Below are 13003 nucleotides of genomic sequence, written 5' to 3'. Positions count from 1 at the left end.
GGAGCTAAGCCTTAGCAGCAAGAGCAGCTGAGAACACATATCCTGATTCACAAGGAGATAGAGAGAACACACTGCAATGGTGCAAGATTTGCTTTGGTTTGATTTGGTTTTCCAAGACAGGGTTTCTCTGTGTAGCTCTAGCTGTCCTAGAACTAACTCTGTCATTAGACCAGGCTAGCCTCAAACTCAGAGCTCTACCTGCCTCTACCTCCCAAGTGCTAGGATTAAAGGTGTAAGCCATTACACCTATCAAGTTTTCCAAAACCTCAAAGCCCACCCTCAGTGACACACTTCCTCCAACAAGGCCACATCTCACAATCCTTCCCAAACAGTTCCACCAACTGAGGACCATCTATTCAAACATATGAGCCTATGGGGAATATTCTCACTCACAACACCACAACTAGTGTTAGGGAATTCACAGAAACAAATGTTTCCTGCTCTGTCCAGCATCCCAACCACCCCCACTCTCCCAAAAAACTGTTGAAGAGTGACAGTGCTACCTACAGCTGGAAGTTACTTAAGTGCTCTCCAGTATCTCTGCTACCAAACACTACCACAGGCATCTCAAGTTCTTTATGTTTGGTCCCCAGACTTACATAGGCCTCTGATGAGCTTATTCTTAAAACAAAACAAAAAAAAAAAAAGAGTTTGTTAAACAGAGACTGATAACTCCCTTTCCAGAACCTCAGTTTAACTTCCTAGGTCACCATGGCTTGTTTCAACAGTGGACATTAAGGCCACCCAAAGGAAGCTTAGCCTTCTTTGCAAGCAGCTGCAGGCCTGCTTTCAGGTGGAGCTCAACCTGGACAAAGAGCCTCCTGCCCTGGTTACATGTACTGGGATGAAAGGAATCACAGGCTTCCAGCTTCCAATTTGCATGTGCCAGGCTGCTCCGCACATCCTCACAAGTCACAAGTCCATCTCAGGGAACTAGGAATGTCTCACTCTTGCCTCGCTTTACCACACCCAGAAAAGGGGCGCACCAAGCAAGACACACCAAGAGAAACCACAGTGTGTATCATGGAGGTCTCTTCTCTGTGAGGGAAAGAAGGCCCCTAACAGGTACAAGCTGTCGCAGGGCAGCCCAAGAAGGTACTCTCATACACTGCTACTGACAGGTTAGTGACTAGGTCACCAGAGAAGGTATGAAGGTGTATCAATTCCCACCTAGCCTTGCTGTGGCCTGGGAGGAACATACCCTGCAACAAAATAGTCACAACTAAAGGCACTAGCACACAGGAAAAAAAAAAAAAGGCCTTCCTGTGGATCACTGTTTATTGATATGACAGTAAAAACGGAAAAGCATGTCCACATCCAATAAGATTTACTGGCCTCCCGGTGGCAGTCACTAAATCAAGAGACAAACACTGAGCATGAAGAGATGGTCACACTGCCACCACACTGTGTCAAGCTGAGGGATGTTACAGAACATACATGCTACTGTGTCATGGGTCTCTAAAGACATCTGCATGTGTGCAATGACTAAAGCCACTAACGCTGACATCTCTAGATGGCAGTATCATGCCATTTTTTTCTACATTTCTCAATTTCCTGAGCTTTATGTAACAAATGAGCGCTAGGCATAAACACCACGTTTAAAGCATAGAAAGTACTGGTGGTTGTAACAGTTGCTGCTCATATTCCCTTAGCGCTTTAGGCCTGCCTGGCACTCTCCCTGCTGTTTGTTGCTAACCCCGTGTTTCTTACAGTACATACAAAAGGCAAGCATCCAACTGACAAAGTGAGGGAGAGAGCTGTAAGCACACATCTGCAAAGAAGCTGACGTCAGAGCACAGCAGGAAGTGAGAGCACCACCTGAAAACCTTTTTACAAACCTTCTTACAGCCATTTCTCAGAGAGCCTGAGAAAGACAACAACTATTTTCATAAAATTCACCACTGACATCAAGGAAATGTAAAGTGACCCACAGTGAACTATGACCTCACAGCTCTCAGCGTGTCTACACAGAAGCTAACTGCTGTTTGTGTGAGGTAAAAGAACCCTTCAACACCGGAGTTGGAATGGAAGCTAGTATATACATTACAGAACCTGATATAGTGGTTCTACAGAAAACTAAAAATCACCCTGGGTCCAGCAATCCCACTACCAGGTGTATATCCAAATAAACTGAGAACATGTTGGAGAAAAACTCGTGTTCCCCATATACTGCAAGAGGGCTCACAATAGCCTCATAAAGGAATCAACGCAAGGTGGACGCATGGAAAAAGAAAACAAGATGCACATAAGCATCAAGACATTGTCAGTACAGACACAAGAAATGAAATCATGAGCCTGGAGAACCAGCAGGCAGAGAAAGCCAGGCACCAAAAGACCAATGCATGGCCTCACTCACATACAAAGCCTACAACTGTTGACTAGAAGTACAAGTGGCAGTCACCGGCGCTCGAAGGACAGTGCGGTGAGGATGCTGGTCAGAGGGGACACAGGCTAGGTAACCCAGAGAGGGGGCAATGCAGTGCGGCAGCTCCGACTGACAACATACATGCTGAGGTGCTATTTTTAAAAAAGAGTTTAAAATGTTCTCCTCACAAAAGTCTATGGTGGTGACAGATGGAGATTAGCTTGATTTAATCATCCCATGATGTAGTCACATACCAAAAAAAACACAGAATACTGCAGAAATACATATTAAGAAACTAGGTTGTGAAGCAAACTGTATGTGAACAGTTAGTCTAGACCTTAATCTCTACTGAACTGAAAGACCAAAAGTACTAACCAAAAATGTCCAAGAATGAGAGAGAGAAAATACATTTGTTTTGAATCACTGAGACCTTTGGATGATGGCCTCTTCACAGAAGTTAATGTTTTTAACTAAAGCCAGAAGATAATGCTGGTATCATGTGCTGTATGAAACAAATGGGAAGAGTGATGGTGCTGGGTCACCATCCCTTCCAGGTCCCGCACCGGAGCCAGAACTGGCTGATGAAGAGCTGTGGTTTGCGTCATTTGACGGACTCCCTGAAATCATCCAGGCAACCATGAGAAATTGCATCCAAATCTTATTTCCTTTCCAGAGCAGAGACACTGTGTTGGAAGTACTATCGGTTCTACAGCAGGAGAGCCTTAGACACACTGCGCTGTCAGTTCCTCTTGATTATAACCCAGTTGTCTCTTGCCTTGGAAAGGACAGTGCCATCTGGGCAGAGGACTGTGCCAGGAAAGCTCACAAGCCATCACGGCTCCCACTTCATAATTTTAACTTAGACTTTAGAAAATGACCATAAGTACACCTGTTTATAATAGTGCTCAATTCCAAGTTTTCAAAATTCATAGTAAAAGAAATGTACAACATTACTAAATATGTAAACTCTAACTAAACACTCAGGACCAGCTCTTTCTCTGAAGAACTAGCTCAAGAGTTCACAGCTACATTGATAGCCTTGCTGCTAACATCCCTGATGCTGCGTGTCGAGACGTAGGCTAAGCATCATAGTATACCAAGGGAGGTGGGTTACGGCCTTGACTTTAGGGATTTTTTTCGCGAATTACTATTTCGTGTTTATGGGTGTTTTGCCTGCATGTATGTCTGTGCACCATGTATGTGTGCCTGCAGAGGCCAGAGGAGTCATCAGATTTGAAACTGAAATTACAGATGGTCGTGAGCTACCATGAAGGTGCTGGTATTTGAACCCAGGTTCTCTGGAAGAGCACCTGGTACTCCTAATCGCTGAACTATCTCTCTGACACCAATTGTAGATACTGAATAAAAAGCTAGTATAAGCATCATAGGAGTGACAGAAAAAGCCACTTTTTCAAGGAAGGCTGCCTCTGCTGTGGAGAGCTGCAGTTCACGTTTCAATTTGTTCAGATGATCAGTTCAGTAACATTACTGGGTAAGAAAATCTTGCCAGCTAATATAGTATGACCATCAGTAAACATATCTAACACTTTTGGGACCAAAATTTGAGGGCAGAACAACAACAAATTCTGTGTCTTTGCAGCTACTCCACCTGAGGAATTGCAGGACTGTGACTTTATCACTTATCTCTCATTCACTAAGGTACTTCTGAATGCAAAACTCAAGCACATCATCATCATTACAATTTGAGTTTGTCTGTTTGTTTTTTTTAAATACAAATGAAAAGAAATTGGCATTGCTGTGCCCACTCTTCCGCACAAATCAGAAAATAAAAGTGCGTGTGTGTATGAGTATATGCGTGTAAGCATGTTAATGTGTGCAAGTCCACACACACACCTACACATATGGGCATGCATGTATAGGCCAGAAGTAAACACTGTTTTCTGTCAGTCACACTCCACCTTATTTTTTGAGACGAGGTCTCAAACCCTGGAGCTTGACAAACTGGCGAGGCTATCTAGCCAACGAGCCCCAGGGAAATCTACTGTCTCTGCGCCACACCACTGAGATTCTACGTACACTGCCACACTGGGCTTTTTTCATAAACCCTCTTCCCACACCTACCCCAAAAATTTTAAGGCAAGTGGTTGGTGGAAAAATAAGTTGTAAAAAAAATAAAGAGACCAGGAAGGTGGCTCAGCAGGTAAAGGCCTCTGCCAGGAAGGCTGAAAAGTTCCGTCCCTGGAACTCACATAGCGGAGGAGAGAACCAACTCTCTCTGACCTCCAAACAAGCACTGTGGCGGCACACAGGAACACGAACACACACACACACACACACAAATAAATACATGTAATAGAAGCTTTGAAAAAACTGCTATGGGAACAGTGATATTAAGTTTCTTTTCCTTGAAGAAATCATTTGGAGTGAGCTAGGAAGTCTTTCTTACTAACACAACTCGGTCTGAAACAACCCCTTGGGGAAAGCCCCTTGGTAGGAAGTACGAAGAACAAAAGCTAACTTGGAATTTAGGCTGTTCTGTTTCCCATTTGCTTCCCAATTTTAAAATGCTTTCTGTCTCCCATCTTTGAGAAGTTGGTGGAAACTAAACGTGTTAAGTCCTAGAATTGCTCAAAGGTTCAAGGCCCTTCCCGCAGGGCTCTACATACTTCTGTCTGTGGAGACTAGGACTTTACCTGTATATTCCCTGTATATCTTGTATATTCTCACACAGACTGCTGGGTAAGTTAAAGCCATTTCTTTTTCCAGGAACTTCCTAAAACACGATGGCTGAACAAACTGGGTTTTGCCATGTGTTTTACTTTTATTATGTCCTGGAGTAATGGTGAGTTTTAAATATGATACACTGACCTTGAAAAAAATGATATATTTTCCTCTGGTATGTTTTTAAGTAACTGAAGAAATATTTATCCTTTAAAATCAGCACAAAATAAAACATAATTGGCCTTTTTTTCCCTTCAAAGGGAAACCTGTTTGCTATCATAAGCCCAGTAACCAATCCTTGGCAAGGACCTGCTTTGTGTCCAGAGAGGCTTCAGGTGACTGGGACAGGTCCGTGTGGTGCCCTGAGAGCATCTCTGGGCAAACTCGGAGCCAGAAAAGTCATTACTGTATGAGATAGCAACAGCAAACAACCTTTGGGAAAGATGAAAACAAGGGTATAATGTTCCATTTCCTTTAAATCAGTTTCTTACAAGTTATACTGAAAAAATACTATACTATGAACAAAACCCAGGAAGGTGAGGAGGATAAAATCCAATGAAAAATGTCAAGACAAAGTAAAAATTGCTCTTCAGCCCAACAAGGAAGTTTAGACATTAAAACGGCAAGGCTGATGCCAACCAAGGGAAGCCTATACCCTATCTGTTGGGGCTTTCTGAAATCGCCCCAACCACCATCTAATTATCTCCAGCAATTTCCTCGAAGACATACATCAAAGATTAACGAAAACAGTAACTCTTTAATCACTATAAACCACTGTGTGTGTATCCAATATCCAGATATTCTGCAATTCCTCCTAATAAACGCAAGAGACTATCCTATCTGGAAAGGAAAGCTATACTGGGTCACCACAGAACCCGAGTGCATGCGATATTACGGAACCTTCACACGGTCAGATTGCAAACATCAAAAGGGACGTCCGCAAGCTCATCTACCTGAGCGTCCCCTAAAAGCAAAGCCAGTTTTCTAGATCTACGGCACTGGCCCAGGAATAAGAAAAACAAGAAAAGAGCGCCATCCCTGGAGAGTGGACCCTGAAGGACTACAAAGGGTGTTCAGCAAGAAACATCAAGCGCCATGGCAAAGACAACCGCGAGTTGTCCTCAGAAGCAGGTTTTACAATCCCCGGTTTCAGGCTCCTGAGTCTTCTAACGTAAGCTCTGTGGGTGGAGGCTCCAGCCACACCGCCGAATTTCGGGCCTGCAGAGGCAGCAGATGAGGATGTGAGACAACAAGGGGTTCGCCCCTCGATGGTTCAGTCTGGACCTTGCCTGAACACCTGCTGAGGTGCGTACGATGCTGGGGAATTCCGAAGGGCATCTTTCAGGACCGGACAGATGTCCCCGAGATTACCAATGTGCCACCTGCACAGGAGCCGGAGAATCCAGGGTTCTCGTGGAAACCGGCACACGGTGTGGGGTCCACAGGCCGGCCGCGAGGAGACAGCGAGAGGCTTCTTCCCCGGACAAGGAGCCCCGCCCCACAGGGAACACGGAGGAGGCGGCGGCAGTGAGGAACGATCGCCCCGGACAGCGACAGCTACGGGGGCCCCGACCCGACCCTGGCCACCCCCGACCCTCGCCCTGCCTCCCCCACCCCGACCCGCCCTCCTCCACCCCCGCCCAGCCCGGCCCTGCGCTCACCCACCTCCAGGCGCAGGGACGCCCCGCAGGCGCGCAGGAACTCGCGGATGTTGCTCAGGCACTCGCTCTCGTTCCGCGGCTCCGGGTAGACCTGCAACACACAGCGGCGCTGAGCGGGCCGGACGCCTCATCCGCTCCCCTTCCTCTGCCTGCACCAATCTCCGCCCCTGCCCGCACACGGAAGCGCGCCCAGAACCGGAAGTGACGTCGTCAAACCGCGCCCCCCCCCCCCGTGGCCTCTTTCCGCAGTTCCTGCGTCTTCAGCCACGGCTACCTCTTCCCCGTCCCGCTCCAGCCCCATGCGCGCCCTCCTCCTTCCCGGTCCGGCTCCCCTCACCACGCGCTCCATCTCCTCCAGGCCCTGCCCCGGCCTCACGCGCGCCCTCCTCCTCCATGGCCCGGCTCCCTCCACTCCGCGCGCCACCTCCTGGCCCTGCTCCGGCCCTGCCTCCTGGAGACCCGCTCCCGGCACACTCCGCCTCCTCAAGGCCCTCCGGCCCCAGGCGCGTCCTCCTCCTCCAAGACCTCCGCTGCGGGCCCTAGGCAGGTCCCTCCAGGCCCTACTCTGGCCTCCCATCCCAAGCGCGCCTCCTGCTGACCTACAATCTAGTGACTCATCCTCAGTGCACAGAACTCTGTCTCTAAGACATTCAAGAGAACTTCCCTTCTTACCACCGAGGCCCATAGCTTAAAATAATGAGCAACAGAAATCGTGCAAATGGAAGTGCCATGACTTCTTTTCCCAAACACAGGCCATGTGCTTTATGAATGATTAACCAGAGTAGCCGGCTACTGTGGGTAAGGCATCAGTAGGCTGGTGGTGCTAACCTGCGCCATGAGCAGGGAGGGAAGGTGCTGACCTACCACCCAGTGCTTCTGCCCAAGGTAGAATCCGTGAGGCATCCTGCTCTATTTGCCACATGCGTTACATTATGCACCTAACCCTGCAAGACACTAAGAAACAGCAGAATCCGTGACTGGAACAATGTAAGGAAGACCACAACCCATCAGAAAAGCTTTTACTTAAGTTTTTTTCTTAACCTAAGAATTTATAAAGAACAAATTTTCTTAAGTGGAGTAGAAGAATTAAATGCTGGCGTTTACATCATCATCCATAATCTTAGCACTGAAAATATGCAAGGTGTGTTTTGTTTTGTTTTAATGAGGAAAAAAATCAAAGCATCCATCCACTGCGCTTAGGAATCCAGTGGTCTCTTTGCAAAGCGCTTGGGTCGCTAAACATTGCGAGTGTTCAGAAATGCTGAGAGAAACGAGCTCCCTCCCTCAGCTGAAATGTTCTTGGGGGAGAGGGGAAGCCCTCCACATTGCCCTTGTTTTCTTTTGCAAGAGACCCTTCCATAATATCACAGATTTATAAACTTTTGCACTTATCCCAGGATAAACACAGTACATTCTCATTGACATGGTGCTTTCCCTGTGCATTCCCTGCTCCAAATGAGCAAATGCCGGGCTCCACTGCTTTAATCCTCAGACTAGAGCAGATGCCACTTCAACTATTTAGTACCATGTTTGTCTGCCATGTTCTTTCAGTTGGCAATTTCACTGTTTTGTTTTTGTTTTGCTGGCCTCCAAACACGCTGAACTGCAGTTAAGAGTTCATAAAAGCAAGGAGGTAGTGATGTGTCTTAAAAGAAAGAAAGAAAAAAAAAACCCTTTATGTTAGATAAGGTTCATTTGTGCTGTGAGTTAACAATATAAAACATCCACAAGAAAAAAAAGATTTGTCTGTGGACCAGGCTGATCCAGAAAGTGCTGAGATAACAATGAATGCCTGAGGAAGATGTAGAGAAGATGGGAAAGCAGCAAAATGTGGATTTGTGAAATGATGACCAACAAAAAAGGATTAGACAACATTGTGAGGCTGAAAGGTACTAAAACTTACAGTTATGTTACCCAGGGCCAGACACACAGTTTTCTCAGCTAATTCTGTCTGGTAAGCATGTTTCAAAATTGATACATCATGAAAATTTCAACTTACAGTTGAGAGTGGATCTACAGAGAGTTTAGAAATCCTTTCTGTTATCTCTCCTGGGGCTATGATGAAGGTGCTGATGAGACTGGCTTGTCTTACACTAAAGTTGAAAAACAAACCTGTGTGATGAAAACAGCTTCTCAGACTCCTGGGTGTTCGGAGACCATGCAACCTTGCTATTGTTACCAAAGGCACATTTTAAATATAAGCTGTCCCTAATGGGGTACAAGAACCATACCCCTCGAACACTTGGGAAGAAAAACCTCAACTACATGCCAGGTCACAGGAGATGACCAAAAATAACCATGGACGGCATCCGAAATATTCTGGGATTGGTTCCACACCTGCTTCATCCCCATCAATGAACACTATTTCCAGAGTGAAACCTTATTAATTTAGATAATGTCCCTGTTCACTTCTGTAATGAACTCAAAAATGTTCACTCCAGAGCACAAATTTTTTCCACGTCCCAAATACTTCATCTCTCTCATTCTGCCTCTCAGTCATGGCACAGTACAAGCTTTTCAGGTATACTATCTGAGCAAGCTGTTGAGTAAAGCTTTTAGCATTCAGAAGCCAGTGAGGAATCTACCATGTGAGACTACTGGAGAGCCATCACCCTATCAGTTATGTTGACACAGCCTGACCAGCATCAAGCTGGCTCCTAGTAACTATCAGGAAAATCTTAGGCCAAGTCATCTTAACGCTTTTGAAAGTATGGCAGAAAATATAAGTAATAGCATCAAAACCACAATGAATGTTGCACAGCAAATGAATGGTAAATGTTTGGCAACAGTAAGGAAAGGGAATAGAGGAAATGTGGACAGGAAAGGCAGTAGAACCCACCAATCAAGTTCTAGAAGAGATGATCAGACATGGCATCCGAGGAAATACTGTCACCAGGACAACACAAATTGTCCTTCTCACAGTGGCCAAAAAAACAGAATGGAATTCTGCCTTGGGAAAATATTCTATGATGTGCAGAATGTGAGCCCATCCTCGAATGCAGCCTCACCTCCACTGCATTAACTCAAAAGACCTGAGGTGACAAGCCAAATAGACATGCCTCAAGCAATGTTTCACACTTTAAGCCAGTTTGATTGGGACTTTAAAAATGCCTAACTCCTAAGGAAGACCTGTCCTTGTCCTTCCCCTTCTGCTGAACAAATTTCAGGCCCCCACTATGGACTTAGTAACAAGCCAAGGTCAAAGGTCAAAGCACATTTCTTCTTGCAGCTAGCTCCCTCTACTGTGCAATGTTAACATTTTTTTCTGAAGCCAGCCACATGATCGTTTCTCGAAGCTTTGTTTGAATTCCTGCCATGCAGTGCCCAGGATGCATGCATGGTGCTGTGCTGTCTGGTTATGAGCATTCTGTATATGTGTGTACATGTGACAAATAGTACAGCCATGGTATGACATATTACACAGCGCTATACTTGAGATGATGTTTTCTTGTAAGTAAATGCATAGCACTGATAGCACGTATACTCAAAAAATAAGGTCATATATTCACTGTTTGACAGAACATTGTGACCATATGTACACATACTCACATCCACAAGTACATAGAAATTAAAAATAAAAGATCTGAGCCAGATGTGGTGTCACACGCCTGTAATCCCCACACTCAGAGAAGAAGAGGCAGACGGATCTCTGTGAGTTCACAGCCAGCCTGGTCTACAAAATGAGTCCAGGACAGCAAAGGGCTACACAGAGAAACCCTGTCTTGATAAACCAAAAATAGACAGACAGATAGATAAATAGAGAGAGAGAGATAAAAATAAATGGTCTGTATTATGACAAGTCTTCTGGGTCCCCAGTTCTGCATTTTCCACAAGAACAATGTTGCTGTAATGAACAATTCGTCATTTGAAATAACTGTGTAGAATGTACCACAAACAACGAGAACCATTTCTTCTCTACATTTGTTTATGAAGCCATAAGGTTAGTTGTCGTTCTTTTCTTGTATGATGAGTATATAAAATGACAGAAACATACTTTTATTTTGATAATTGTTAACTAAAAAAAGGAAAACTATTTGGGGATCTCCATCTTAATTAGCAATGTGGGGACTTTTGAATCACGCTGACTTAGGGGGTGCCTTCCACCCTGTGTGGGGGAGTCAAGGGACAAGCTGTGGCAGTCAGGTGTCTGCTTTTACCATGTGGGGTCCCAAGAATCAATCTCAGATCATCACACTTGGTGGCACACAGCTTTACCCACTGAGCTCTCTCACTGGCCCATTTTCTTTCTCATCCACTTTGCCAGACTGAAATGTTGTCCAACCCTTTTTCCTGCCTATCCTCTCCATGCCTCTACTGAGTGGCCCTCCATAAAGATGACCCCATGGGAATGGAAACTTTGTAATGGAACTTGTTCTTTGATACCTCGTGAGTAACAAAGCCAGACTCCAACTGTGGAGACTTTACATATTCAGAGACTTCAATGCTAAAAGCTTCGTTAGAGCCTCATAGTCTCTACGAAAGCAAGGAATTAGCAAGAGTCACAGAATCCCTGTCATTCGGGATTACGGAAGTCTTACCACTCTGGGTGTTTCACTTTGGTCATTTTTGTTTTCTTTTTTATGCTTGCATGTTTCTGATTGTCCTTTAAGTGACAAGAAAATAATTTTACCCTTTAGTAGTATGTTTGAGGAAGACAGAAAACGGGTGAAGGTCTGCCTTTTTGTGTGAAGCGGGAGAGGAATGTTACAGAGAGGAGTGGGAACAGCCGAACAAGCTAAGTGTCCTCATGGTCACAGGCTCATTTCTGTGGACACTAAAGTTGAGGCTCTTTCTGTGGGTTGTCTTAAAACTTCCTTGCCCACATAACTCTTTTAAAAAAAGTCTGATTCATGAACACGGGTGCATGTAGCTAGAACATCAGTAATAGAGCTGTTTGGAAAACTGAAAGAGTCAACATTCGAAGACTGTTGCTCTAACTGTAGCAAACATGTCACCAATGGGAGTCACTTGTCCACTTGTCTATGTCGTCATCTCCAGTTTAAGGTTAGTAGCCTAACTGAGTTGTTGGAGCAAGCAGATAATAGATTAGTCCAGCAATGTTTACACACTTAAATGAGCCTCAGCCTCACAGCAGATCACATCATTCTGAACAGGATGTGCAGGTCTACCTGCTGGAGGTCAAGCAGGCACCTGGCTCGAGCTGATGAGTGTGAGTCCAGGCAACACAGCAAGACACCATGTCAGGACGTGGGGAAAGCAGCTGTGACATATCAGAAGTCCACAGTGTTTTCTAAAATGTACACAGTCAATGGCAATAGAGATTATGATGAAAAGAAAACCTCCATGATCATCACAAGACAAAACAACATGGGAAAGTCCTTCATGCTTCTCTAAAGACAGTTTGCACGTGATCAATGAACAAATGAAAAAGTGACATCACCAGCCATCAGGAAAATACACATTAACCCCCAACACTGCACACCCAGCAAAGGGAGCATAAGGAGAATGTGACAATGTCAAAACTGGTGAGGCTGAAAAGCAACTGAGTCTCACGCCTGACTTGGGGGAGTGAAAATGGAGAACAGGCAACTTCTTCCAAAGGAAACTGTTCCTCCCCTAGGACCCAGCAGTTGTTTACGCAGGAGAAAGCACATTCACCAAAAGCCCCATGTAAGAATGTCCACAGCTGCTTGCTTTCTAACTGGCAACACCACCAGGCAAAGTGTTGTGTGTGCGCGCTCCAGAATGCCATCAACGGCCCAACTGCCTGCTCTCCCCAGGTCACGTCCCAGGAATGCTGAGCCACACTCTCTACAGTAGTAACTTGCAAGACTTTCATCAGGACCTAATCAGGACTAGAAATCATTCAGAATCGGTTTCCACATAAGAAGCTTTTATGCTCGATATTTGGCCAAAGTGTGTCTGATGTGAAAACTGGCCACTGAGTAATGCTGAAATCAGAGTTCAGAACCTTCGCAGCTGTCCATCCGGCTTCTCCTCCACTCGTCACCAGCTGTTCTTGGCTGGGGGCAGCGAGCCCCTCCCATAGAGTCTCCACACAGTGCCAGTGAGGGTGGCTGTCTCCGACACACAGCTGAACAGTGTTTAAGGAGCTTGTGGACAAGCTGTGTGACGAGGCAGGACAGGCAGAGCACCTGCTGCCTGAGCACCCACAATCAAAGGAGAAAGTTGTTCCTGCCGTCACAGCAACAACCCAATGCCCAGTGTCCCTGATCTCAGAGTCCTCACTGCACAAAGCCACCATGTGTGCCTGAAACCAGCAAGGCCTATACACAAGAATTACCAGAGGCCTAAAGTTCCTGGGATCTGGACC

General features: G+C 45.6%; 1 protein-coding gene across 6 annotated transcripts in view; it reads right to left on the bottom strand.

Annotated features, from left to right (window-relative positions):
* Positions 1-13003, bottom strand: part of Arhgef7 (Rho guanine nucleotide exchange factor 7) — a 107632-nt gene that overhangs the window by 69379 nt on the left and 25250 nt on the right. For 4 of the 6 annotated variants that reach the window (XR_009591286.1, XM_060381375.1, XM_021637526.2 and 1 more), the window contains exon 2: positions 6713-6799. The exons of 1 other annotated variant lie outside the window; for it this stretch is intronic. Coding sequence is in view for 4 of the 5 variants with exons in the window: in XM_060381375.1 (XP_060237358.1) it covers positions 6713-6799 (87 nt within the window). In the remaining variant the exon portion in view is untranslated. Of the gene's footprint in view, positions 1-6712; positions 6800-7045; positions 7065-13003 lie in introns of those variants that run through there. One more of the 6 variants, XM_060381377.1, reaches the window with a different exon arrangement.

Source organism: Meriones unguiculatus, chromosome 4 (assembly GCF_030254825.1).
Source record: "Meriones unguiculatus strain TT.TT164.6M chromosome 4, Bangor_MerUng_6.1, whole genome shotgun sequence".
NCBI lineage: Eukaryota > Metazoa > Chordata > Mammalia > Rodentia > Muridae > Meriones > Meriones unguiculatus.
The sequence above is the reverse complement of the archived record's forward strand: the minus strand, read 5'-3'. Positions and strand labels throughout refer to the sequence as shown.